The sequence below is a fragment of the Maylandia zebra genome, linkage group LG9 (genome assembly GCF_041146795.1).
Source record: "Maylandia zebra isolate NMK-2024a linkage group LG9, Mzebra_GT3a, whole genome shotgun sequence".
Taxonomy (NCBI): Eukaryota; Metazoa; Chordata; class Actinopteri; order Cichliformes; family Cichlidae; genus Maylandia; species Maylandia zebra.
Window position 1 is genome coordinate 16,219,531 of NC_135175.1, and position 27,684 is coordinate 16,247,214.

The window sequence follows — 27,684 nt, forward strand, 5'->3', positions numbered from 1 at the left end:
GGCCGTCAATTATCATAAAATAGCTCCGAGTGGCGTTGGGGTTACTCAATTGAGCGCATTCAGTGGTTGACATGATACGACGACGTTAAGTAAGCAGGACTCGGTTTATTATGGAGAGTACAGGACAATAAATCGTCAGTAGTGATTCCGCAGAGAAAATAGTTAAATAGCTTTTAAGTGTCATCGGTCGTGTTTGTTTGCAACGATAAACGATAAAAAAAAAACAGAATAATAATAATAATAATAATAATAATAATAATAATAATAATAATTATTATTATTATTATTATTATTATTATTATTATTATTATTATTATTATTATTATTATGCGCAGCCGTATGTGTTTCACAACATAAAGAGATCTGCTCAGAACTGTAAGCCTACGTATGCGGCATCCGCGAGCGCATAACGTACAGTGCAGCAATAAATTGTGCTCGGTGGAGAACAAGCTGCAGTTGGTTGGTACCACACTGTTTATGTCAGTGGCAGACAGAGGACAAACTGAACGACTAAGGTTGTAAGTCGGATTGTTATTTTAATTCCGCTTCCACAGTCGACAGTGTCAGTGTTTTAGAGTGCTGCTTAAGATTTAATCTACTTTCAAAGTTTACGGGGTGACTGTTAACAGTGGTTTCGGCGATATTGTGTAACTTCTGAGTGTGTGGTGCAGCAGTGATGCTAGTTTGTGCTAAGGCTCAGTAAAGCAGTCTGGCTTATCTACTAAGCCAGACACACACACGCCCCTTTTTTCTTTAACGACTTCTGATCAAAAGCTGACAAACTACGGCTGCGGTGTGTGACAGCGGGAACATTCCTACAATGTTTTCACTTTTTCTGTTGGTTCCGTTAATGCTCAGTGACAGCTCTGTGTTGCAGGACTCGGACAGCTCCTTAAGTATTTTTACACCAGTAGGTCAAATTAGATTCACACCAGGAGGAGGTTTTAATTGAATAATCGATGTGCAACGCCAATAATGTGTTTGTTGACTCTCATAACTTCACGCTGTGGTCCTGACAGGTGTCCAACATGACTGTGGATTGGGTAGGATATGGATACGCCACGCTTGTAGCATCTGGAGGAGTCATTGGTTACGTGAAAGCAGGTATGTGTTACCTAAAATACTTAAGTTAAATAATCACATTTCTGTAACAGCAAGTGTTACTATTGGTGCTGTTGTCTCGTTGGTTTATATTTTCCTAGGTTCTGACCTCCTGTATGTTTGTTCTGTCAGGCAGTGTTCCCTCCCTAGCTGCTGGGCTGCTGTTTGGGGGCTTTGCAGGTTTTGGAGCTTACCAGGTCTCAAATGATCCTAAAAATGTTTGGGTGTCACTAGGTTAGTAAACTTTTTTTTTTTTTCTTTCCTCAGCTTATGAAAAACATCATGTCAGAAAAAGCTGTAAAGTTTGAACACTGCTGTGCCATTTAAGCCGCAGTCTTGAATGTTAATTGAATAACTCTATTATGCCTTATGACCAAAAAAATACACTCAAAATGTTTAGTATGTGGACCCACATACTAAACTGCACACAGCAGCTGTATGTTCTGCATGTAAGTAAATGGTTTCTGAATATCTAATGTCTTCATTGCAAGTGCCTTCACTAACCTTTTCCGTCTCCTGCTGTCTGCCAGCTGCATCAGGAGCACTGACTGGTATCATGGGGAAGCGGTTTTATGGATCGAGGAAGTTCATGCCAGCTGGTCTGATGGCTGTAGCAAGGTCTGGTACAAGTCCAATCAGCCATTACTTGTTATCAAGTACCACAGATGAGGACAGTATTATTCCAAATATCTTAGTTTGATTTTGGGATATTATTTTACTTACTTTGCACACAGAAACAAAATTATTTCACAAAAAACAAAAACTACCATGGCCAAACGATTATTATTTCTATTTTTATATTATTATTTATAATATTTTGATTATTATAAATATTTCTTAGTCCGAAACCAGGGTTCTACCGATTGTCCTCTTTAAGACCATAATTTCAGACTTGTTTGAGTCATTCACTTGTGTCTCAGCAGTTGTTCTGGGGGTCTTTAGATACAGCTTGCTAGTTTTCTTCCCAGAGTCTTTGAAATCGTTCGCTTCCTACCTCTGCCAGGCTTGTTCTGCCTTGTGTGGCTCTTTCTGAATTTCTTGATGAGATTTCTCATGCCAGTTCTTGACATTTGATAACTTTGTGTATCCGTCGCCTACTTTTTGAGCATTAACAACTTTTTTTTTCTTTTTTTTTTTTTTTTTTTGCAAGTTTAAACTGATTTCTTTTGTTTTTGGTACGATGCTCTCTCAAGTGACAGCTCAAACCGTTGGAAGTTTTTATACTGTGTAAATAAAAAGACAACCTTCAGTTTTAACTTGATATTTTTCCAGTCTTTGAGCATTACAGAGTTAAAGCATGTCATTGCACATGTCAGTTGTCAGGGGGAGCATTAATATTGACCTGGTAACTTTTATTTTTTTCTGAAATAATTCTGTTATTGTGTGCTAATAGAAATAATTTATGGTTTCTAAAGAAGGCTAGTATATTTAGAAATGCTATGTTAATAAATCCCTTGCTCCATTTACAAAAAAAATTATCACAAAAACGTTTAATATCATCGAGGCACTAATAATTTTGTCCTCACTTCTATTTATATATTACATTGTAGCCAAGAAAGCCACATTTTACAGAGGATTTTATTCCCCCCCTTCCAGTAATCTGTATTCTTTTTTACTGTATACTTTGGCTCTTTGAATGAGGTCTAATGTAATCCTTTTGTTTCAGTGCTCTGATGGTGGGGAAGCTTAGCTTGGCGTTGCTCCAGAAACCTGTACAGTCCTGATGAAGTTAATATGTTGAAATATCAATTCCCATCAGCTCCTGTGGCTCTTTTCAGAAGCACCCTCTCAGCATTTGCCATTTATGCCCAGAATCATGTCCTTTTGTTTAAAAAAAAAAAAGTGTAGATTTATGCAATAAATGTACCCTCTTGTTTATATAGTAAATAGTTGTCTTTTTTCAGTGAATGCACCTTTGAACTTGTTTATTTGTTAAAAAAAAGTTTAAAAAAAAATTCAGCTTACTCATTGATATATTACAAAGAGGTTTGCAGTTCCCTTACAGTTTTCAGAGTCTGCTGTGTTTTTATGACACTCTGGATTTTTTGTGTCACCTACTACATGCTGAATAAAAGCAGAGAGGATACAACATTACAGGAACCATTCATTAAAGACATTTTGTAATATGAAACTAGAGAAAAATAAATCTAAAGTTAAATAAAAGTTGAATTGCTGTGCTGGAGTCCTACTTTAAAAAAAGAAAGAAGAAAAAATCCAAACAATGACAATGAAATTGGCTCCCACTGTATCTGAAGGATGCAGTGGGATTGTCTTGAGGACAATACCGGTCCTGGTTAAGCATCATGGCAACCATCATCTCCAGAACACAGAGATTCAATGCACATACAGTTCGGTGCTACTTGTATAAACATAACAAAGAACGTGGGATGTCGACCTTGATATCTGAGCCTAAGCATAGTTAAGCAGCCTGCTCAGGATTCAATTGCTCGCCAAAGACTAACAAGCGGTAGTAGTTTGTAGCATGTGCTCCCCCAAACTACCGGTTTCCGCCATATTTGGATGTCCAGTCGACCCTCCCATGGACGGGCTGCACAGCAGGAGCTCTGGTCAGGAGGTTTCCGGAGTTTTTTCCCAGTGCTGATGAATAACTGCTGCCCTTCATCTGAGAGCTGTCTGTCCTCCTCTTCCAGGCTTCATATTCTAGAGAAAACAAATGTCTCTCTTAATCACCAGCGTCTTTATAGGTGATGCTTTAAAAAAAAAAAAAAAAACACAGCAACTATTTGAAAATGGCAATACCTTCACCAGTTTCTTTTAATGATGAGTTGGATATGGGCTTGAGTTTTGCAGATTTTGGGTTGTCTTTTATGTTATCAGGAGAAGAAGAAAGATTTACTAAAAGTGAAGAAAAGGGAGAAAGAAAGGAAACATACTCCCAGTAAATGTGATGCAGGTTTAAACAGAGGAAATTAGAAAAGAGTACAGGACGATCATACAACAGAATAGTTCAACTATAATACCAGAATTAATGTTTATGATTAGAGAAACAGAGCAACCTCTCAGACACGTGGGAAAGAGTGATTTTTTGTTCTCTCAGAGCAACATAAATGATTAAAAGTACCTGGCTAAAGGTCTCACAAGTTATTTTGTTTGGTTTATATAGAAAAAAAAGAGTTATTTACTTGCATGCTGGCCAGCCAAGGGGGCAAGCTGGATTCTCTGTCCCACTGAGCCAACCTCTTTCTTTTGAAATGAAGAGATGTAACCACCAGAGAGGTTGTACTTGGTGCTCACAAAGTTCCCTTTAAGAAAATAAATACAGAATTCAACCAAAGGTCTGAAATTTCTTATTATTGCACAACCCAGATGTCCAACCAGCATTTATTAAACCAGTATTTATTTGCTAAAATGCAACATTTTTAAAAAAACACAAAAAACTGATCTTGAAAACACAGATCTTCTCACAGGTGGCTTTACGACCACTAACTTTATGTGTGAACACCCGTGACATACTGGAACCACCGCATACCCACGAGGGGCACAAGCGGAGGAATAGGGTCGATTGATTGTCATTCAACATTTCAAAGAACACCATCGAGTCTCTCCACCACCAGTCAGAGATTTTTATCTCCATAATTACTCAAAAGCTTCATTGTTCCCTTAAGATGTTGTGGTTGTAGTATCATTTATCTTCTGTTAAGCAACTGGAGTTCTTCGTTCTCATGTTAACCTGCATGTTTACACCCTAGTTTCACGCAGAGCTTTAAGAGGCCGGTTTCTTTCACATGCAAAGTGGCTGTTTGAATATCTGAAACTTGCTACAGCATCAGCCACCACCCTGGTTGTTGGTTTATTTGATTTTATCCTCAAGCTATTCTATATACCGCCTTCAGAAAGGTTGCACTCCAAATAACTAATAAGGCTGCGAAATACAGCAAAAAAAAAAATCAAATGAAAACAAAACAACAACAAAAAACCCAGTCTCACTTAAATACCTTTGGAGAGATCAATTTTCTGCAGTATTCTTTCTTTGACCACAGTTTTGTCTGGTGGGCTATCCAAACACTTTGCAGCAGTATCTTCTAATCACATGGCCCAAAAAAAGTAGAGTTGGAGGAGATGCATGGGATCAGAGAGAAAGGAGAAAAGACAAACAATAAAGTAAAGGCGAAGAAGGGAAACTGAAAGCATTTTTGCTTTTTCAAAAGAAAAAAAAAGAAAAAAAACTTTCATGCTAAATAACACATTTTCATGCAGAACAGGCGAGCAGCACTAAAACAAACAGTGCTGGGAGAATGGATGGGGGAGGGGTCTACAGCTGCAGGCCATTTAGGGAACACTTGATCTTATACCTACAGTCTTAATCTCATGAATAAGCAATGGAGAGGTAGAGACGAGGTAACAGGAAGAGACAGCAGCAGAGAGAGAAGACGAGGGACGCATACTGTGTGCCTGCCTACATGACAATTGATTTATGGTGTCCTAGGTCTCCAAAGTCGCACATGCCTAGGCTCACTAACTCTTTATCATAACTAATGACCAGGTGATATTAGCTTCATCAGCAGCACTTAGAACCTTAGTATAAGAAAGAGGACACCGTCGTATTATGTAACACAAGGTGAATTTGACAGCCGCCAGGTTTCCAGAGCAAGTCATGGTGTAGTCATTATTTAATCCACTGAGTGAGCAGGTTTGTTGTCTGTTGTCAAACCCAATGCTTGAATATTATATTTTTTGTATGTGTTTGTATTTTTCTGCCTTCGTACATTACAAAAATATTTACACGCTGTCGGGCTGCTTCAATGTGTTACTGAAATCTGGAAACTTGAGTCCCGTCCACTGTGCACTATGCCAAACCTCTTAACACTGCTGCATTAGACATCATCAGTCTTTACCTGCATTGGCTCTGGTGACAGATAATCCTCCCCCAATAGGACCAAGTGGTTTATTTACAGTGTTTGAGGAGTTCTCCCACAGGTCCCGCAGTGTCATGCCAGTCAGCTCCTTTTCTCCAGAGGAGGTCTGATTCTTGCTGATCAAGCCTTAAAGCCAACAAAATTACAAGATTAAAAATTTAGCCCTCAGAAAGTGCTATTTTCACAAAACTGATTAAAATGCAAGCAATTGGATTTTATAATAATAATTCAAACCATGATAAAAAAAATGAAAACTTTTATTTATTTATTTGTAACCAGAGAAGCAATGACCTATTTTAAACAATACAGATAAGACTACATATTAGTCTTACCAGGCAAGTATCTAGACTGGCTGAGATAGTGTTGGCGGGCCGCAGATCCTGGAAGATTAGAGTCCATTTGGCCAGTCTTTACATTGTTTGGTAGCTTGGTAACGGTACTGAAGGAGTATAGAGGTTTCTGCTCCTGGTGTCTGAAAACAAGGCATTACAGTAAGTTCTGAATATAAATGTGGATGTTGTGGAATGTATGATAAATATGAAATGTATTCAATATTGCATATTTATTTACATATATACTGTAATTTATAAACTGAAGCACATAGTATAGCAGCACATAGCATAGCAAATGCTTCACCAAGCAAAGTTTCCACTCTTCTTAAGCTTACGGTGGACATTGGTCCTTGGGGCTCTTCTCCTCCTCTGTATTCACCAGGCTGGGTTTCTTGGAGTTGGAGGCGGATGTTTCTGAACGATCAGATTCCTCCCAGCTGTCTGAGGTCTTGGCCACTGTCTGGCCCCAGCGACGGCGACCGCTCTTCAGCACACCCATCCCGACGCCACCAGCATTGTTCTCACTGCCCAGCGCCTTCTGCACAACATAGTAATGTCACGTTTGGGCAATGAGTCTTGCTGAATTAAGTTCTACTTTCAACCTCTGCATCTGCACCAGAACTTCTGCTCTTTCAGAGTACTCACTTATTCCAAACTGACTACTTTATTTTAAAAACTTTTTTTTGCAAGTATTTAATCTGACTTAATAAAGCTACTCACTGCATGGCTGAGGCCTCCAGGTTTACTCTCAGCCTGGGGTAAGGGGATCTGCTGCAGAGGCTGTTGATGGTTTCTGGAGGAGGTTGTGGAGGCTTTAGACTCAGAGGAAGACTGCTGCAGTTCAACTTTGTACTCAGAGGCCTGTTTTTGAGCAAGCGGCCTGTTCTGGACTTTCTTGACCTCCTGGCTCTGAGGGCGTGGCCCCAAGACCTGACCCACCTGGAAGTAAGGATAGCGCAAGGCCTAGCAAAGGAGAGGAAGGAACACAGATTATTATTCTGAATAATCTGAGGATATTCAATTACACTGAAAGAATATCCCTAGAAACAAGAATAATACACAGTCTGTACTTAAAAAAACAACAAAATAAAGCACATCATTGTGTAACTTGAGTCATTTAAACTTGCAGGGATGGTTTTCATGCACAATACAGAAAACATGCACACCAAACCTAAATCCCAGGGCATTTTAGAAACACCCCTGTGTACCATAGGGTGTATTTTATTCAGCAATTACAGTTTTCCACCATCTGAATCAGACAAGAGCTGAATGAGCTAAAATTAGATGTGCATCTGTGCATCTGAACAGAACCACCCACCTGGGAGCTGTTTAGGTAGAAATGGAAAAGCTTTGTCACTCCCTCTAACGGTGTTAGGCCTAACTTTCTCTCTGGAGTGTAAATTACAGTCAACAATATGATGGGCATATAATGTTCATAATGTGTATGCACATATGCAGAGAGGAAAAATGTTTTGCAGCAGAACTGAGAATGAAGTATGGCTTAGAGACTATTTAAAATGTTTAGGATTAACAGTGAAATCCCTGCAGTGAAAATACAGATAATCTGCATGAAGTGATGAGTGTTGACTGCAATGGAAACTGCTTCTTTGAGAACAGGTTACAGATTAATTTTAAACAACAGGCTAAAAAGGGTCTTTGTTAAAGAGAACAAATTAAGCCTGGAGTAAGACTTTACATGCCTACCTGTGCAGCAGTGGGCCTTTTTTTGGGGTCCCAGTGCAGCAGGTCCTTCATCAGGGTAATAGCCTCATTGCTGGCATTTGGAATAAGGGTCTTCAGGTGGGTCGGCACACATTGAGGAAATCGAAAGTTCATGGCAGTTGCTAGCTGGTGACCTTCTGGCCAGTCGGTCTAATGGAGGACACAATCAGTTGATTACATATTATCATTATTCAGCTGTGTAAAGGTTGTTCTGGACATTTTTATTTTGTCTTTTTAAATGTTAATAGTTTAAAATAGCAAAAGTCTGAGGCAAGGTTTTTACCTCGTCAGATACCTAGAGGTGGCGGCTGTTATGAGCCAACACCACGTAAATAAAACTGAACCGTATTGTGAATTGTGGCTGATGTCACAGACTAATCTCCTGGCCAGGTTATAGCAGGTTGCAAACAGAGTTAATAGTGATGGTGTTGGAAAGCCTTTTTAATCAAGTGTCAATTTGTTCAGCATGAACCACACTTAAAACTCTTTAGACCTTAGAGAACTAAGTAGGCTTGCATATTATTTATTCTAATGTGATTTAACTACACTAAGTATAGATATTTCATCTTTAGGAATAATGTTTCAGTTAAATTCAGCACTTGATAAGTTTAGAGTATTAATGATTGAACACATGAAATAAGCTCACCGACTGAGCTCAAGCATTCTCACCTCTCTCCTTTCACCTTGGTCTCACCTTTTTGACGGTGCCCAGGACTTGGCAGATCTTAAATATCTCGTCTACTTCACTGTTCCCAGGGAAAAGAGGTCTGAGTGTGTACAATTCGGCCATGATGCAGCCCACAGCCCACAAGTCAATGGGAGAGCTGTAGGTAGATGACCTGAGCAGGACCTCCGGAGCTCGGTACCTTGACAGACAGTCAAGAGCAGTTAGATAAACAGCTTGTAAAAGTCAGTGTAAAAATACATGGCCATATGGTCCAATGAAAAAAGCATAAAAACCATCATGTTAACTTTAGCTTAGCTCACTCTAACCAGTGCTTTCTTTTCTATCTTAAAAGTGTACCACTGTGTGGAAATTCCTCTCACCATCTCGTTGATACATAGTCTGTGTAGGGAGGTTTGGAGCGGATCTCTCTGGCCAGTCCAAAATCTGCTATTTTGACCAGTTCTGGACCCATGCACAACAAATTCTCTGGCTTCATGTCTCGATGGAAGAAACCTGTACAAAGGTTTATATCAAACTTTTAGCTACATTAATAGACTCCACTCAAATCATGACAACAGACTGGCACTATTTCCTGGTATTCTAAATCTAATACATAAAAATGTTATTCATAATTCAGACAGAACTACTTGTGAATGGGTGAATGTTTGCCTCACCTGTAACATTAACAGGCATTTGTATTCAGAGCTCAATGTATTTCAACATCATCATTTTAAATATACAAGTACCAGGGCTACAGTGCTTCAGTACGGCAGCTGTCACACAATAACAGTGTAATTTGGAGTAACATTAAATATTAAAATTACTCGTGCAGATGTTGAAAAAAAGGCAGTCCATGTCATGTTACTAAAAATGTACTCTGCTGATGCAAAATATTTTCCTATGATGGAAGATTTTAAATGCAGTAGCAACAATGGCATATAATCCAAATGTGATTTACACTGACACCCATTTAAGTAAAACAAAACCAAATGACTCTTGATTAATCGAGTGTAGCTTAAGGAGTTATAAAGTTTGATGTCATAATAAAATACATTTTGGACTGCGCTGCTACAGAAAACAACTAAGAAAATACAAGGACATACCTTTTAGCAATAGAGAACATAGCACACACACATGCATGTGCAATATAATACTTTTGGTCTACCCAAGGGCCACAAGACTTTTTAAATATCACATACACCCAAACTGACAAACTACAGGTTAATCTACTGTTGAATGAGTAAAAGGATGACCAAGGAAAGCTTCTTACCATGTTTATGTACAAAAGCCAACCCAGACAGCACTTGAAACATGATGTTTCTAATTTCATTCTCTGAGAACATTTTATTCTCTCTAACAGCAAACAGATAGAAAAGGAAGGAAAGATGGAAGAGAAGAGAAATCAAAGTGTTAAGAGAAAGAAAAGTGGAAAAGTCTGCATTTTGGATATATGGAAGCACATGTGCACATTAAAACATGCAAAGGTTTGTATGACCAGGGTCTTTTTCTTTTGTTTAGCTGATCACACCATGCCTGATTAAAAAAAATCAGAGTCAAATGTTTAGAGTGCTTTTTAGTGTGCATGCATAGAATAAGTCATCCATACATCCATTCTTTACACAGCAGTGATACAGACCAGTAAGTAAAACAAGTGTTGAAGCAAGGCATTTATGGAGGGTTCACATACTACAAGAGTTTTTGATCGTTGATTGAAATAATTTAATGTATGATGGCCTTGTTTGCTTGCGAGATTCTTAAATATTGACATGCCTTTGACAGTTGAAATGGTCAGTGAATCTTGCAGTATGAACCCACACTCTCGTACGCTTTCAGGTCATGAAGAAAACACAGTACACCTACCATGTTTGTGAATAAACGACAGGCCTTGCAAAATCTGAAAGCTTATGTTTCTTATCACTGACTCAGGGAACAATTTTTTTCTGTAAACATAAAATCGATATACCTCCCATGAGCCAGTTAATGAAAGCAACATAACATTAACACCATTCTTTCTTACATTATACAGTAATCGGTAAAATAAATATATTTGACCACAAATCTGAGCAGCTTTAAAACATTAAATGTCTTTTTGACTTATTTGCTTTTGCAAATAAAAAACCTCAAGTTTGCACTGTAGGAGGTTTTCACACTAGCAAAAACATCAGGGCATCTCCCAGAGAAGGTGGCAGCTGTTTGCAAGAGAGAGCCTGATATAGAGGACTTACAAAGCTTTTAGAGGATGATATTGACAGACTTAAATAACAACCATTAGAGCCTATCAGATCAATCTGGTGTTAATCAGTGTGTGGGCCAATTGGCAATGACACTACACAACTGTGTTAAACAAATTCTTCAAACATTTGTATTGTGAAACATGATTTTTCTTTTCTTACCTGTCCTTCATAAGCTGGTACAAGTTCTCCTTCATGTACTCAAAGACAAAGTAGAGATGGTCATTCTCTCTAATAACCTCTTTTAGTTTCACCACGTTCGCGTGGTTCAGCTTCTTCAGCGACTGGGGTGACGCATGTTTGGAAAGATAAGAAAAACTGTCTCATGTAATGCGAAAATTTTCGTATATAACAAGAACACTTTTAATACAGATATCAAAATAGTTAATGTACTAATTGATGAAGTGTAGCAACTTCCACTGGTGCATGGTTATAACAAGAATTGCTCTTCCTTGGCTTCATTTAAGTGTGTAAGCCCTGGCTTCTATTAGCTGTTGATTTATACTAAACACAGCTCACTTTATAAGGTAAACTTGTTCAGCCTATAGTTAACACAAATACCTAATCAGCCAGTCCCATAGCAGGAACTCAATGCTGAAGTTCAGACTGAGCATCAGAATGGGGAAGAAAGGTGATTTAAGTGACTTTGAACGTGGCATGGTTGTTGGTGCCAGATGGATTGATCTGAGTATTTCAGAAAGTGTTCATCTCCGGGGGGTTTCCCATATAGCCATCTACAGAGTTTACAGAGAAAGGTCAGAAAGAGGAAATATTTGGCAGTTCTCTGGGAATTATTGGTCATATGTGAAAAGCCAGACTGCATGATCTGTGACACTATCATGTCAATATGGACCAAAATCTCTGAGGAATGCTTCTAGCACTTTTTTGAAGGCGCTATACCTCAAGTGGCCAGTGAGTGCATTCAATCAATGATTTTCTTAATGCATTAACAATGTAGTAGTGGAATGCCACCTTTTAATTTTCCATTGTACTCTTATACATTTTGACAATTTACATTTGCGTGAACATATCTATCTATTGGTCAATCTATGCAACAGTGGTCTGCGAGTAATGCTGTTATAAGGTGCTTCAAACAGGTGTATTAATATTACCATGCTTACCTTTACTTCTCTTAGGTTCATACATTCCTCCCATGAATAAAACTTCCTCTTCATTCTATGGAAGACCATTAAGGAATGTATACATCTTATTATCAGATCATCATATATGTAATCTTTTCAGGCCATATCTATTAATAAACATTATTATTACTTATTACAGCATTTACAAGACTCCTCTGTGCATCTCCATCAGTAACTTGGAAAAGTGATGAATGTAATGTGATAAATATTCTAATCAAGATTTTTCTGTACTTAAATTAAAATGAAAACATATTCTGATTCTGATGACCTACTCTGCTTTTTCACTGTTATCCAATGTGTGTTTGTTTAAAACAACACACCTCCTGTTATACGCTTGGGTTCTCTGATCAACATTACTTGTCCTTTCTTCTGGAATTACATAAGAGTTACAGAATGAGCCGATATCTATCCACAATGTCAGCAACCTGACACACCCCTCTACTTTCACTCTCTTTCACCGTCACCACATGTATTGTCTTGCATGGTAACCAAATGATCAACCAGTGGACGCACGTCCCCAGTTTCGCATCTATTATTGAACACTGCTGCTATGTTGCTGAAACAAAGCAATGTAGTTTGTTTGTCCTGGTGATGGCAGGTCAGGGGTTTCTAACTTTACAGCACATCTGTTTCGTAGTGTCACAACAAACATTAAAGAGAACAACAAAGAAAAAGGCTGTGATGTAAAATGAAAACAGTCATATTTTGATTTCAAAGGGAACAATTTCTTTCTGCATCACAAATTTGAAAAAAAATGTAATAAAAAATCAACATCTACATGTAAAAACTTTAACAGATACACAAACACTTGATAGAAATGTGATTTTTCACTATGTTTTGTGAGTATAAAGGCTCTTTGGTAGCAATAGGGGATCTACGTTAGCATTAGTTATATATCTACTATAGTGCAAACAAGATTGTGATTTTATTTTGACATTATTAAGACTCATTGCTGATCAAATATGTACATAATATAGGGCTGCATGACACCACAACAATAAATCTCATAATATTAATATGTTATAAAGGCTGAATAGGGAGAGACAACCAAAAAATTAAAGAATGAGCAACATCCTCACCTTTTGATGGCTACAAGCTCTCCAGACTCATTGCTTCTTCCCATCATCACACTGCCATAGGTGCCATCACCCAGCTGCTTCAGGGTGGTGTAGCGATTCATCATTACTCAAAACAGTTTCATCAGCCTCTTTATCAGCTAACTTTATTATTGTGTGAGATGGGCTGTAGAAAAACACAGCCGATTCATCAATCAAATATCCTCCTTCTTCCTTCAAGTATTGTTCAGTCTTTGTTTCATCAGCCAGAATTCACTTCTTTTTTCCCAAAAGAAAAGATCGTAGTTTGGCCAATGTTTGTCTTTGTCAGCCAATCCTGGGAGTTTAATAAAGCTCATTTTGCAGTAACTGATCCATGTAAAAAGGTAGGGATCTCGGTCACGCAGTTGAACTAACAGCCAAGAGACAGAAAAACATGAAAAATTGTCAGCAATAAATACAACCGCAAACACAAAAGATCACATAAATCCAATAGCATGCCAAAAAACTCTTGTCGGCCAGGATTTTTAAACAATGCGAAAACAAAGACATGCTAAGACTACTTCTTGTTTTTCCCTCAGTGGTAGGATTAGGTGTGTGTCACACTAGAGGCTTCAACATGACCACCCAAGGGAGATGACAAAGCCAACCCTAGTCAGATTAGGCCAACAGGGATGTAAATAGGATGTTACATCACCATCATGCTTATCGGTATCCACTACCTTGCCCAAGCACCCTGCCTGGCAAGAGGATTTGAATGACGCCACAGGCCATCGTAATCACTGGCCTGATGTACATTCAGCCATATAGACCTCCCAAAAAACTTACAATTACAACTAATATACAGTGCCTAACAAATTTATTAGACGACCTGTCATTTCATCAAGAAAACAAAGTAAACACAAAAATATTTTAGAAATCTGTCCAAAACCTAAAAATAAAATTGTTATTTATTAGGCAAATAACATATAACATATTTTAGCTGCATACTGGACTTCTCTGAGAAGTCAGAGATTAATCATACATAACACAAAAGCTAAAAACAAATTTTTCTCTTCATGAATGCAAGTAAATAACTGTAATTGTAAATGGCATCTTACTCAAAAAATAATAATGTGCTTTGCTATTTCACCCTGTTTTTCTGTAAAACAGTAAATTGAAAATGAATGAATAATGACAATCATTATAATTTAGAATTAAAATGATCATTTTAATTAAAGTGTGTGTGCTTTAATGATGTTTCTGTAATAGTGGATTAACCATTATAGAAACATAAAAAACCATTTTAGAAATTAGCAGGTGGTGGTCTAATAGGTGTGCTAAGCAGCGTACTTTAATGAAACTAACAAACTGCGTGTTCTTCTCGGAAATAACGCACAGCTATCTTCTTTTGTAGGTTGCAAGTTTGCGCAGCTGGATCATAATCACACATGTTTTCTGTAGAATGTGGCTTGAATGTTTAAAATAAGCTGTGAGATAAGCACACAGAGTTTTATATAGCTAGTGCGATAGGGACTCCCTAATTAATTACACTGGAAAACAATTGCTCTGGCCATTTGACTTTTCCTCAAGGAGTCATTATGCAACCAGTGTAACATATTAATCATTACAAAAAATATTAATATATGATACAACTAAGACCTTCAAAATGTGACACTGTAATGTCACATTTTGTCACTGAGTAAAAATAAGCAACAAAACAAGGGGAGGGTTCAGTCGCATATGGCGATCTGTTGTGAAGGGATTTAAAGGGAATTAGGATGTATCCAGGCCACGTGACATTAGAAAGCTAATCAAGGTCGACGATATTAAAAGCTCACGTCTACAGGCAGTGTTAAAGAAACCAATACTTCTACTCACATAATTCTTAACTTTTGGTTAACTAACAGCTATCACACGCATTCAACCCCAGCAGTCTTTCCATGAAACGAATCAACTACCTTTACTCTAAAGCTAAAGCTATAAGCTAAGACTGCTTAATGTAAAAATATTAAGCAGGCTATTTTATCGGGAAAAGAAGGTGAGTTGGCATTTGTTGCTGACATATCAGACTTAACAGTACAGTTCCTCGACCATTTAGTGCAGACTCTTTCTTGTGTGTCCCTTCTTCTTTTTTCCCCTCACTTTTAAACTCACCATGTAGGGTCGTTAGTCCCTTCCTCGGCTGCTGTCCTGCTGATAGCTTCAGATAAAACGAACGAAGCTCTTACAAGGTGAGCGCGTGCGTGTGAGCGTGATTTCTCCCCATGGAAACGTACACACAACCGCGACGCTTCTTGTAGCTACCAAGTGTGGAGACGGCGCCCGCAATGCTTTATGGTCTTTGTTGTCCTTTGAGAGGTATGGCGTTAATAGCCTGTATTCAAATAGGCTAACATTTCTAGCGTAACTTAGGGATGCCTGTTCAATGTGGACTCTTTTTAATGTAAAATATTTTGAATTACAAATAGATAACTAAAGTGAGAGCTATACGCAAGATTTTTATTATTTATTTCTTTATTTTATTCTACTTTTTCAAAACACGAATGTTCTTTCGAATAAGGAGAAAAAAACACGACTTGGTCGCAATTCGAGGACTGCACCAGTAGATGACGCTGTATAATTGTAGAGTGACATAGATACATAGTGTACATAGATAGTACAAATCTACTTCGTATGGCATGTACATAGCCTACAGCTCACATTAGCGGAACAAAAATGTCACCGGTTGTTTAAAAATGTTTATTCAGTGTTTATTGTGTAGGAAATAATATTCTAATAATAAAAAACAAATTACATAACAAGTTCATCCGTACAAAAAAATTAATAAAATGGTTTTTAATATTGAAGTAGACTACAAGTGTTACTTATGTAATTTGTCACCTGGTCAGTCACGTGATCAGTGAGCTAATTAGTGCCTTAGTGGCATTCTACCCGTCCTAAATGTCATGGTTTGCCGAGTGCGGTAGTGTGTTCAACCTGCCGGGAGGGGAGGAGGGATTTCACCCTAAGAGGATTGCGGCGATCGTTAGCTGCCCGCTGGCTTTGTCAAGGCATGCCGGTTTGCCGGTTGGAGTCCAACCGACAACAACGAGGTACAGTTTTCCTCCCAGATACTTGGCAACGAAACCGGTTGGACTTGAAATCATGCGTATCGAAGCAGCGCAAAATCGATCGTGACAGTCCAAGATGACCTATGGTAGATTTTACATGGTGGGAGCGCATGGAAATCCTTCACCAGGAGTGCATCAGTACCAGAGAGCAGTCTCTTGAGGGAGTTATTGCTGACAGGCGGCTCCCGATATGAAGACCAGACCTGCGGGGATCGGCAATGTCCATGCCGACTGGATGGGTTCGCTCCCCTCCAAGCTCAGTGCCATGCCCCTCAAACATCTAGCGGTGCCAGGTGAGTCCACAAAGCGTAAAGATATTTAGTCAACGGAAGAAGGAAAATGTACTGTGGTAATGTTGACTAAAAATAGACCTAACCCCACCCTCACGCCCAGCATAACAGGGGGGAAAACACTGCTGATTCCTTCATCACCTACTGATGCAGACGGAATCCTCTCTTTTTTCACCTTGATTTCTTGTTTGATTTCGATTTCAATTTTTAATTTTCCATCACCAGCAGCAGCTCTCCCTCTTTTTTCCAGGCTCTCACGACTCTTTCACTTTTTGGGTGGATGTGCATGCTCCCGTGGGCCCCGATCAAAAGGTTTATGTTAAGTATCTGGCTACCATGTTCAGTGTCTTAGCCAAGAAAGTCATGGTGAGGTGGTCCATGACACAGGTACTGGACTCAAAATCACTGCAATACACACACACACACACACACACACACACACACACACACACACACACACACACACAAATTAGCCTAAATGGTACATTTTTCAGATCTGTGTTTTACAGTCTAGTGTCTGTGTTTCTCAGCTTCTTATTATGTATAATGTGATGTGGTCTGTGTCGCCAGAACCTGACCTTTAAGGAGCAGCTGGATGCAGGAATTCGCTACTTTGACCTCAGGGTGTCCGCAAAACCAGGCGAGCTTGGAAATGAAATCTACTTCATTCATGGCCTCTTTGGACACAAGGTGAGCGGAGGAGTAAACTTTTACTGCCGTTTTGGGTTGTTATTGTGACTGTTGAGCTGGTCTCCCTCATTTACTTTTATGTGTTACATTTTTCATTTTAATCTGTCACAATCTGATATTTTCCTTCTGTGCTGAATGCTTTTGTGCCAGCTCCAGTCCTAGAATGCTAAAATGACATTTGAATACAAGCTTTCATTTTCTCCCAGTATGAACAGTAACTGTTTTCTTCTAGTACTGTGTTGCAGTTGATGTTGCTAATAGTGGGCAGAGATGACCTTAAGCAAGGATCAGAGGGTAACGTTTAGCTATAAAGATGGGTGATTCTTTTCCCTACACGAGGAACTCTTTGATTACAAAGATTCTGTCATAACTTGACCATGTGACTGAAGAATATTTAATAAAGAAATGCATATTCAAGATTTTCTGATGTCAGTGGCATTAGCAGCTGTAACTGTATACAGGTTGATATTTGACTCTATTAACCTTTATTTTGTGAAATATTTTGGTGGAGTTTTGCAGTGCCGCACTCACTAAAATATTTAAGCTGCTCTTTGGCGTTCTAATATGCTGACTTTTAAAAAGAACAGTATCCTTTCTGCATCAGTTCATGACTGAGAGACTTTAAGATTTGTAAATTTGTATCCTGATCTCTGGCTCTTCACCCTGTTTTCTCACAAAGGTGAGGGATGGCCTGTTAGAAATCAGCTCCTTCCTGGGCAGACACAGGAAAGAGGTGAGAAGCACATTTTAAAAATTTCTAAACATAAAACATGTAAATAAATGAGCTACATTTACACTACTAACTGATTATGTTTGATGTTTAATTTATGTAGGTGGTGTTCCTGGACTTTAACCATTACTATGCAATGGAGGCAGAGCACCACGTTTACCTCATCAGCATGCTCCAAGAAGTATTTGGCAGCAAACTGTGCAATAACTGTGCGGTGGAGAACGTCACTCTGGACTATCTCTGGGAGAAGAAATACCAGGTGCGATCAGACTGCATCAGTACTGACGGCCTTTATTGCAAAAATGTTTGTGTGCTTGTTGTATGTAGCAACAGGTAAATGTATCTGTCAAATGTTTTCATGAAATATCATACTTGTATTCATTATATGAGTGGCAGAGTGAACAGAAATAAGTCACAACAATTTAAAAAACAAAAAACTCAGCTTTGCTTTTTCCAATAATCTCCCATCTTTAGAAATCATAGCCTTGCAGGCTTTTGGCCTTCACAGAAGTCATCTGGGAACATTTCAGCCTACACCTTATTAGGGCGCTGCCACTAGTGGGACTGGTTTCATGTACTTTTCTTTTGGCTATAGTGTTAAGCTGCACCCATGACAGCTCAGCAGGGCTGAGATTCATTCACTGTGCAGACAGTCAGCTAACTTATTCCTTAAATAGTTCTTGCAATTTGGAGTTATGTCTGGGTCATTGGCCTTTTGGAGGAGGAAAGTGGTTCCAAGTACGTGGTGTCACAGGCTATGGCAAGGTATTGCAAAATGGAGTGATAGTTTTTCTTTTTTCATGATCTCCTTAAGTCACGTGACTCCAAGCAGTCCTCCAGCACCTTCACTTTTACCACATTTCACAGATTTTCATCTTTTTGATCCATTTCCTCAAAACTTGGACTCATGGTGAGATGCTCCAAGTAATAAGCACACATGTTGTTCTGACTCCAACAGGGGTACACCCTGGTTGGAACTGTTGCATAACTATCACAGAGAGGTGGGTATGTGTAATTTAGAGTTACCAATTAACCTAAACCCACTAACTGGAGAGAACCCACTCAGACATGGTGAGAGCATAAAAACTCCAAAGTTTGTGACCAGATGCTGGATTTGAACAGGAGCTTCTTGGTGTGAGGCAACAGTGCTAACCACCAGGGTCCCCTATCTCTAATCAGTTTGATATTTATAAAAAGCACATATTAAGTGACTTCCACAAACCTTTGAAATGTGGTGTACACCTACAAGTAAAAGGAGTAGACAGGTGTTCGTGTAGCGGTGTGTTAGCGTGACCTCTGTGCACAGGTAATCCCTTCCAACTGTGATTTTCCAGGGCAAGAATTAGTGGCAAGTATCATCCTATTAGCACTTGTTTCATAAACTAACCTACATTTATCCTTCCAGATTTTTGTAGCTAAAAACGTTTCAATTTTTCTTTGTCTTTTGGTGTCTCCAATATTACTCTTTCATATTCTTACCTCCAGCTAAGGTGTGAGTACTTCTGCGTCTGCATTACATTACTACAGTCAGTGCATGTTTATGTTCAGATACTATCATTCCTGTTCCCATGACCCTAATCTGTAACTGGCTTAGTTGGCAAAGAACAAGGAGATGAAGTGCAGGGCAGACAGTGAGAGTAGAGCACAAAGTGCACAGTTTGTAGGTGAAAAGGGCAGCTTTCCTCCTCACTCTTTTTTGGCATTATGAGAAACCCACAACTCAAACTTCTTCTGACTTTTCTTCTGTCACTGTGGATGAAGACTGTTCTGGTCAGATATTTTTCCAGTTACACATAAGCCCAGATTTAGACTTCTGCGAGGACTCTTTGTAGACACATCAGTGGCGCACATCGTTGCTGGTGTTTGTGCTTGTGTTTGGTGAATTGTGTTACCTTGTGGTCCTGTCCCAGTGTTTTGAATACGGCTGATAGAAACAAAACCCCCAAAATGCTGGGACTTTTTTACCTGCTCACTCCCAGCTCATTGTTGTGGTCGTAGTTGTGGACTGTGTTGACCCAACGTGTACTTATGTTTCTAGGGAGGTGCAGAGGTTACCTCGTAGGCCATGGCATAGGGCTTCAGAGGGGTTTGTGGTTATGACGTAGCTACAACATAGATTTCCTGCTGAATATTAAATCTCCAGTAAGGGTGAAACATGCAGATACCACCATGAATGCTCAGTTATCTGTAATCATTCACTAACTTTGAGGTCAGGTGTTTCACCATGCTAGGGTCATTGGTTTGGGGGGGGGTATATTTTTGGGTACTTTATGTTTTGCACTGCAAAATGGATCACAGAACTCGCCTGAAGTCTTTTTGTCTGCAGACATCTGATCACCAACTTTTATTTATTTTTTCTCTTGACAGGTGATTGTGTTCTACCATCATCCTTCAGCCCAAGGCGTTCCTGTCATGTGGCCTGGCAACAAGATCCCTGCTCCCTGGGCAAACACCACTGAGCCCATCAAGCTCATAGAGGTTAGAAAATAATAATCGTGTTTTATCTCTTGCGGTCTCCATTTTGTTCTTTTTCTAACTAAAGATATTTAAATGCATTCTCTTCACATGAGATTTATTCATTCAAATTTCTGCCTTCTAGTTCCTGGAAACTACGCTGAAGGAAAGAGACAAGCAGGGTTCCTTCCATGTATCCCAGGCCATCCTCACTCCCACTGTCAACACTGTGGCTAAGGGGTTGCTCTGGGGCCTGCGCAGCTACCTGGTGGAGAGGTCCGTGACTGCGATTGGATGGTGTAGAGGGAATCATGGATCATATTTGTATGACAGTTTTAACCTAACAACTCTGAAAAAAATCTCAAGAATAACTGCTTCCTCTACTGCTCATCTTCATTCATTTATTATAGTTTGTGGCCAGTAGAGGTCAGTAGATAGATAGAACTTTATTAATCCCTCGGGTGGGTTCCTCTGGGAAATTCGATTTCCAAAAAAGCACAGCACCGACAGAAGTTACAGAGTTACAGAATTATATATATATATATATATATATATATATATATATATATATATATATACACACACAGAGACAATATAAATAAAATATACGAAGGGGATAAATAGAATAAATAGGAATAAAAATAAAAATACAAGTGAATTGCACATTTCAAGTATTGAGTCTATTGCACCGTTGACTATTTACAAAAGTATTGCACAAAAGGTATTGCACAGTGAGGTGAAGAGGCACTACAGCTTAGTTGTTCCCCCCTCCTTTGTCCTCCTGTTTCCCCTCCCTCTCCCCTCCAGGGAGGAGTTAAACAGTTTGATGGCGTGTGGGACAAAGGAGTTTTTAAGTCTGTTAGTTCTTGTCTTTGGGAGAAGCAACCTGTCACTGAACAGACTCTTCTGGTTGTTAATGGCCGTGTGCAGAGGATGTCTGGCATTGTCCATAATGTCCATCAGTTTCTTTAATGTCCTTTTCTCTGCCACTGTCACCAGAGTGTCCAGCTTCATGCCGACCACAGAGCTAGCCTTCCTGATCAGTTTCTCCAGCCTGCATGAGTCCTTCTTTGCTGTGCTGCTCCCCCAGCACACCACAGCATAGAGTTAATGGTGCTAATGAAATGCATGGAACAAAGTCAAACGCTGGCTTTGCACATGCCTTAAAAGGCCAGAAAAAGAAGAAATTCTAAAAATATTGAAAAACTACATTGCAAGAAACACTGCAGATCTTAGAGCACATCCTGTAACACAGTAAGTTATAAGAACATGTTTTGCATCTATCATTATATTGACTGAATCGGGGGAAAAAACAGTGCACAAAGCATAAATCAAAACTTTTCATAACTCTTAAGAGATTGTATTCTTCGTAAGCAAAGGCATATGATTTTCACTATTTGTTTGCTGTCATCTGGCTTTTTTATCATCAGTGGAAGTCTTGACTTGATGTACGGGTATTATACTCTCTATGCCCTTACATCTGCCACTGGGCACCAATATCAGGGTATAAAACTTCTGAACAGACACTACGGCGAGACAGGAGGTAGCCTAATTTTGCACTTCCGAGGAAATGGGATTGTTTATCACTGCTGGATAAACAATGTGACTTCCTGGTTTTGTTCTGCTGGTGACTGAAACATAGTGAAGAATCAGAGGGTGTTAGAAGTGATACGGCTACAGCATCGCTGTGTATGTGTCTATGCCAGGAACTAAAATATATAAAGCATTGATTCTGAATGGGGGCAAAGCACTGTCTCCCTGACAGATGGACAAAAATGTCCGTCCCTTTAATTTTCTTTCTCCAATATGTCCACTTTCTCCCACATTGTGACATATCTCAAAAGTCAGTCAACAGCTCTTAATGAAATCTGGCAGAAAGAGAAACAGTTAAGTAAGGAACTACTGATTAGATTTTTGACAGTGATGTAGACATAACTATAAAACTAAAAGACAAAACCTTGGCAGTGGATATTTTTTGTGTGTATTTGCAAGGTCATGATTTTGGTTTTGATTCAAATTTAAATAGCAGGATGTTCGGTGCAACAATAATTGCCGTAATGCTTTGCTTGCTGATACAGACTTTCTTCCTTTTTGGCTCTAGAAACCTGCCAACCATCATGTCCTGGGTTGAGGCTCAGAAGCCAGGGGTGGACGGAGTCAACATCATCACCTCGGACTTTGTGGACCTCACTGATTTTGCCAACATTGTAATCAAGCTAAATAACCTGCTGTTGTCTGAACAGAACCGCAAACCAAGATGACACACGTTTTCATACCAGGAAGACTGACATGGTGGCTTTGAGTCTAGTGGCAAATTTTCCCTGCCTCTCTTTTTATATTGTTCACAAACGGCTCTGGTGCTGCTGGTAGAGCTTCAGTGTATTTGCTTAAGGACACTCAGCATTAAGATGTGCAGGGATGGACTCTGTATGAGCTTGGGTCCTTTAAAATAAAGCCTTTCCATTTTTAAGGAGCTCGTCAGCTAACTTTCAGTCTGATTTTAAGTTGTAGATGACTTTCTTAGCCTCAGTTCTATGAAGACAGTCCAAAAGAGGGAAAGAAGTGAGAGCTCAGATGAGAGAAAACCAGGCATGCCCAGCTGCATTTTTTTACCATCTTCATAAGGCAGACTGAGTCGTGTCATGCTGGAGTTCTGGCTGCATCTGCAGATTCCTTTTTCTGCTTTCCCTTTTGAGGGAAAGCTAGAAATACATCTCATATTTGCTACTAAATGGGACTGCCAGGCAGGTCACCAGATTGGTAGCTGCTGTACATTTTCCCTTGCATGATTATATGACTTTTAACCTCTCAGGTGCTTATGTGGAAGTTCATTTGGATGGTTTATCAATATTACAGATGTGAATTTGGTTTATTTGTATTTTTAAATGGTCTTATGAAATTACTGACTTTGTAAGTTAAGATAAGAGACAGAATTGCATGTTAAAATGCTGTCTGTAGGCATTTTAGCCACTATTGTATGAACTGCACGCAAGGGATTAGGATAGCTTCTTTGTTTGTTTACAAGATAAACTCTGTGTGAAAAGAAATTCTTGATATGATTGCAATGGAACTCATTTGTATTTCCAACATACTAATGATTGTTGAAACTGGACCAGTGAGTTAGGGTTGGCTTGTTAAATGTAGACTTGGTCTTTTTCCAGTAATTAAATGAACTTGAGGGAAAAAAAGACATACTTAAATTTTTTTCTTGGTATTTTTATTTATATGTTAAGCAATGCCTTTTTTTTTTTTTTTTTTTTTTTTTTTTAATGAAAGAGAAGCCAGCTGCTCTCTCATTACTTACTGAATTTAACAAGCAATGCGGACTATGGCACCTTTAGGAGGACTGCATAGGAAAAGCCCAGTATGGGTGGAAATTGCGCCGCAGTTCCCACAAAACACATACAAATACACACAAATAGCTATATATATCTTTATGTTTATCGTATTTTTCCCCCTTGGTCTGTTTCCTCTTACAGTGCTTAAATGTGCAGAAATAGAACTAGTCTCCCAATAAATGTATGTTGGAAAGGAAGTGAAGAGTATATGGTTGTGTACAGTATATGCAAACATGTGGATGAGGGTTCATTTAAAAACTGTTATGCTTAAAATGAAACCAAATGCCAACTGTTGAGGTCTTAAATGTTTTTGCTTGTTTGATAGTGTGCATGTGCATCAGTGTGATTTACAGTCTGTGTGTGTGCCTGTCAGGGCCAGTGATTATTATGCATGCGTGGACTAGAGCAACGACAGTCACCCTGCATTCTTGTGGTCAGACTAGAGTAAGCGAAGAAAATGAGACAGCACAGGAAATGTCATATAAAGAGAAAGGAAGGAGTAACAAAAATAGACTTTTAAATGAAGGTAGATGACATGAAAGATCTGAAACAAAAGGGAAGAATTTAGTTCAAATAGAGCTGAAGTTGTAAAATTGTAGCAGGTGGACCTGTTGCAAGAGAGCGATCAGAACAGCTGCCTTTTCCTGCAGCGGCATCATCATCTAAAAGGGAAATGTTGTTTTACTTTTTAACCCTGTCCTCATTTTGTCACTCACCGACTCACTTATGTCAAATAGCCTGGTGTGTCCAGGCCACATTGTTGACAAGGTTGAGTGTGGTCACCAGGCACTGCGAGGTCCACACACAGACGAGCAAAGGCACTTTAATTGTGGAGTAATTACACATACCATTGTAGGCAAGTGGGAGAGCAGGGAGCAGCAGTTCGAGCAGCAGCTCGAGCTGAGAGCATTCCTCTGTTGTTTAGATTGGTTCTGTCTTTTGCTCTCCCCTTAGTCTCTCACTTAACTGTATCCCTGTTGGCTTCCCAGGTTTCAAAGGAGAAGACGATCTAAGCGTAATCACTCAGATGTTAATAAAATCCTGCAGTATTAACTTTTTCTGTCCAGCCGTTTATAAAGACTGCTGTTCTGAAGCTGCTCTCTACCCAGTAAGGTGACAATACTGACACAGAGCTCCCCTAAACTGGTTGGGCACCATAGCTGAGATAGTTCTACAACTGTGCCACTTTAAGCAGTGGTATTTGTGCCACTTCACATGTTCTCATGTCATTTCTCTCTTACCAGGTTCAGAACTTCCTTCATCTACCTCAGTTGCCAAAATATTTTCTCTGGTTACAAGGCACGTGTGTTAAACTGGTGCAAGGCAGTGGTTTCACATATGAGTAATCAGGGTTTCCATTCATTAAATCTCTGGTACATCTGTGGTGTGAAGTGTTTTAACCAAAACCAGCCTTATACACTCCTGTTTGCTAATTTTCTCCTTAAAACCGCTATGACTAGTGCAGGGATGTCAAACTAATTTCACATCGTAGGACACTTACAGCCAACTTTGATCTCCAGTGGGCCAGACCAGTGAAACACCCCCTTTCTGTCAGTGCACAGAGGTTCAACTACAAATTTAATCTCTGACATATCTTAATATAACATAAATTGCTTCAATTAAGACAGCTAAAGATAAAGAAATCTGTCAGCATCACTCTTTGGGCTTAACTGTGAGAAATATTACCAAAGAAATTCTGGTATTTCATTGCCCATCCTGTCCTGTAATTATAACAAAGAAAGTTCTTATTAATTCACAGATTGTTTTTTTTGTTTTTTTAATTGTGAAACCACTGTTAAAAACCAAATCCCCAAACTGACATTTCTATAGTAAATGGTGAAAAACCTGGTACTTTTCTGTCATTTAATTGCTTATCTTTTACCTTGGTGTTACTCCTAAATATACAGTTACAAATCCAAAAGTTTAGGCCCTCTTTTGCGTTTTCCAAAGACATCCAGTAAGCCGGATCAGAGTCTTTGCCAGGTGGATTCAGGCCTCTGGACACCCCTGGACTAGAGTGCTAAAACACACGTAAAATGCATCTGACACTGTATCTAATGCCTATAGAAGTTCGGGTTGAATGACAGCTGACAGCTCGGACTTTTAAAAAAAAAGTCAGATTCAGGTTTTGTCAAAATTTGGAGAGTGTGATCACTTTCCAAAGAGCTCCAGTGCTCCTGGTACACCTCCTCGGGTCACATGAGAATTGTGGAATCCATTCGGGAATGCCGTCTAACATTTGGTGGCCTTCTGAAACCCACATGCTCTGGGATGATATCACTGGGAAAGCTTAGAAGCTTTCATTGCTTCTAGGCAACCATGCAAACATAATCACTTAAGAGCTTCTGGAAATACTTGAGAAGAAAGAAAGCTAAAAGGAATAGCAATTTTTAGGCAGTATTACCCAGATAAGGTCTTAGCTGTTCCCTTTTTAAATTCTTTCTCATTCAGGACTGATGGATGCATTAGCTGGTACCAACAAAAGTTTTAAAAAGTCCATGAACTTAATTTAATGTAAAGTAAACCTGATATTTTAGATTCTTTAGTGTGCTTTTGGCCAGTTAGAGTGTCATACATACCAGGTGTTGTGGAATGCTAGGAAGCAGTGGAGAAAGTGGAGCACGCTGGTTGCACAAGTTCTCTTCCTGTTTATCCATTAAGGGGTCCACTCAGTGCCTGAGAGATAAGATAATCTAGGATCCATGAATGTCCTATGTCAGCATGGACTTTTTGTGTGTGCGTGCGTGTGTGTGTCAGAAAACTTTCCTTGACCTTAGTCTAAACCAGAGGACCATTTTCACTTCTATATTTATCATTTTCTAACCAAAAGAATACCTCGTGCATTCTGTCCTCAGCAAAATTCTGCATGACTTAGGTTTTATTATGGCTCTGGATCATTCCTGTTGTTGCTTCATGCAATCATTGTTATGAACTGTAACGAATGCAGAGAATCCTGCCAAGTAAAACTGTTTTTGTGTGATCGAGAACTGATGGCATCTTCTTGTGCCTCGTGATGTCTTCAGAGAGCTGCATGACTGGACATGTAGCTGAAGTTTACAAGTGGTGCACACAGCTTATGCAAACAGCAGCCTATAAGACATTTGCAGTTCCAGATATGTAGATCAAATAATAAAGATTATCTAGAAGTGGATTTACACAGAGAACTATGAGCAATATTTTGTCAGAGAGGAAAGAAGGACTCTTTGCCATTAAGCGCACACAAGAGGCGTTCACATTTCTTTCTTTACTACACCTGCATCCATGAGGTATGCCATGGGCTTTTTTATGGTTATACAACTATATTGTTGCAATTAATAATGGAAATAAAAGCCACAATAGCTTTACTTCGCTGAGAAATATGCCTCAATAGGAATTTAACCTCCAGAAAACCTTCAGTGTTCTTTATCACTTTTCTATGCAAGATGGATCTGCTTGTGTAGTGGATTTGAGTGTGGATATTTACAGTGTCACACTATATGAGTGACAGGTATTCATGGTCAACCCTAACATAAATCCCTATATCTATATGACTTTATATAATAAGCTTGTTATTCACTAAACATCATTATATTCCTTTATTGTTCGGCCTAAATGTTTTTTAATATATGAACCATTTACCACGTTTAACATCCCCCCAAGTTTTTTTTTCTTCATAGAGACAAACTCTCAGTATTAGGAGTGAATGAGACTGCATGCATGCATGTTGTAAAATCATTAGATATCCTTATCAGCTGCCAAGGCTGAAATAATGCGCTCTCTCTTTTTCTTTTTATCCTTCACTCCCCTCTCTTTGTCAGAGACTTGAACCATTTGATGAAAGGTCAAGTGTACTTTTCTGTAGTCTGTTAACACCTGCACATTAAACTCAGCTTGTGTGAGTGAGTGAGTGAATGAGAGAGAGAGAGAGAGAGAGAGAGACTCCCTCCCCTTGTTCCTTATCCACTTCTGCTTCCAGCTGTTGCT

The 27,684-nt window shown here is 39.1% G+C and overlaps 3 protein-coding genes across 15 annotated transcripts; 2 read left to right on the plus strand and 1 right to left on the minus strand.

Moving 5' to 3' along the window:
- Positions 1-394: 394 nt before the first annotated feature.
- Positions 395-2,988, plus strand: tmem14ca (transmembrane protein 14Ca). 4 transcript variants are annotated; one of them, XM_023155489.3, is made up of 5 exons: positions 395-518; positions 1,020-1,104; positions 1,234-1,335; positions 1,632-1,719; positions 2,768-2,988. In XM_023155489.3, exons 2-5 carry the CDS (start codon positions 1,029-1,031, stop codon positions 2,823-2,825), a joined length of 324 nt encoding a protein of 107 aa, XP_023011257.1. In that variant the 5' UTR covers positions 395-518; positions 1,020-1,028; the 3' UTR covers positions 2,826-2,988. The 4 variants fall into 4 exon arrangements, with proteins under 4 accessions (XP_023011257.1, XP_004546541.1, XP_076744195.1 ...); XM_004546484.4 differs by having other exon boundaries at positions 439-515; XM_076888080.1 differs by having other exon boundaries at positions 439-459.
- mak (male germ cell-associated kinase) lies at positions 2,935-15,589 on the minus strand. Of its 9 annotated transcripts, none has more exons than XM_012917914.4 (16): positions 15,264-15,589; positions 13,152-13,539; positions 12,052-12,106; positions 11,093-11,214; positions 9,970-10,052; positions 9,080-9,212; positions 8,727-8,898; positions 8,015-8,182; positions 7,031-7,273; positions 6,646-6,848; positions 6,311-6,450; positions 5,958-6,104; positions 5,058-5,141; positions 4,245-4,364; positions 3,862-3,957; positions 2,935-3,762 (listed from the first exon to the last, which is right to left on the minus strand). In XM_012917914.4, the coding sequence occupies exons 2-16, from the start codon at positions 13,253-13,255 to the stop codon at positions 3,599-3,601; spliced, it is 2,034 nt and encodes a 677-aa protein (XP_012773368.1). In that variant the 5' UTR covers positions 13,256-13,539; positions 15,264-15,589; the 3' UTR covers positions 2,935-3,598. The 9 variants fall into 9 exon arrangements, with proteins under 9 accessions (XP_012773368.1, XP_004546542.1, XP_012773367.1 ...); XM_004546485.5 differs by having other exon boundaries at positions 5,058-5,144; XM_012917913.5 differs by lacking the exon at positions 9,970-10,052 and adding an exon at positions 10,560-10,639 and having other exon boundaries at positions 5,058-5,144.
- A 435-nt stretch (positions 15,590-16,024) lies between these two features.
- plcxd2 (phosphatidylinositol-specific phospholipase C, X domain containing 2) lies at positions 16,025-24,774 on the plus strand. 2 transcript variants are annotated; one of them, XM_076888078.1, is made up of 8 exons: positions 16,025-16,512; positions 16,760-16,896; positions 17,080-17,199; positions 17,879-17,932; positions 18,033-18,188; positions 20,297-20,407; positions 20,529-20,707; positions 22,485-24,774. In XM_076888078.1, exons 1-8 carry the CDS (start codon positions 16,410-16,412, stop codon positions 22,642-22,644), a joined length of 1,020 nt encoding a protein of 339 aa, XP_076744193.1. In that variant the 5' UTR covers positions 16,025-16,409; the 3' UTR covers positions 22,645-24,774. The 2 variants fall into 2 exon arrangements, with proteins under 2 accessions (XP_076744193.1, XP_004546548.1); XM_004546491.4 differs by having other exon boundaries at positions 20,529-20,659.
- The last annotated feature ends 2,910 nt before the right edge of the window (positions 24,775-27,684 follow it).

Coding starts and splice junctions, on each gene's coding strand:
- plcxd2 (XM_076888078.1), top strand. CDS start 16,410: ATGAAGACCAGACCTGCGGGGATCGGCAATGTCCATGCCGACTGGATG. Junction 17,200..17,878: donor ATGGCCTCTTTGGACACAAG/GTGAGCGGAGGA, acceptor TTTCTCACAAAG/GTGAGGGATGGCCTGTTAGA. Junction 18,189..20,296: donor TCTGGGAGAAGAAATACCAG/GTGCGATCAGAC, acceptor TTCTCTTGACAG/GTGATTGTGTTCTACCATCA.
- tmem14ca (XM_004546482.4), top strand. CDS start 821: ATGTTTTCACTTTTTCTGTTGGTTCCGTTAATGCTCAGTGACAGCTCT. Junction 1,105..1,233: donor CATTGGTTACGTGAAAGCAG/GTATGTGTTACC, acceptor TTGTTCTGTCAG/GCAGTGTTCCCTCCCTAGCT. Junction 1,720..2,767: donor GGTCTGATGGCTGTAGCAAG/GTCTGGTACAAG, acceptor CTTTTGTTTCAG/TGCTCTGATGGTGGGGAAGC.
- mak (XM_004546485.5), bottom strand. CDS start 13,255: ATGATGAATCGCTACACCACCCTGAAGCAGCTGGGTGATGGCACCTAT. Junction 11,215..12,051: donor TGAACCTAAGAGAAGTAAAG/GTAAGCATGGTA, acceptor GCGTCACCCCAG/TCGCTGAAGAAGCTGAACCA. Junction 8,183..8,726: donor TCCTGGGCACCGTCAAAAAG/GTGAGACCAAGG, acceptor GTCCTCCATTAG/ACCGACTGGCCAGAAGGTCA.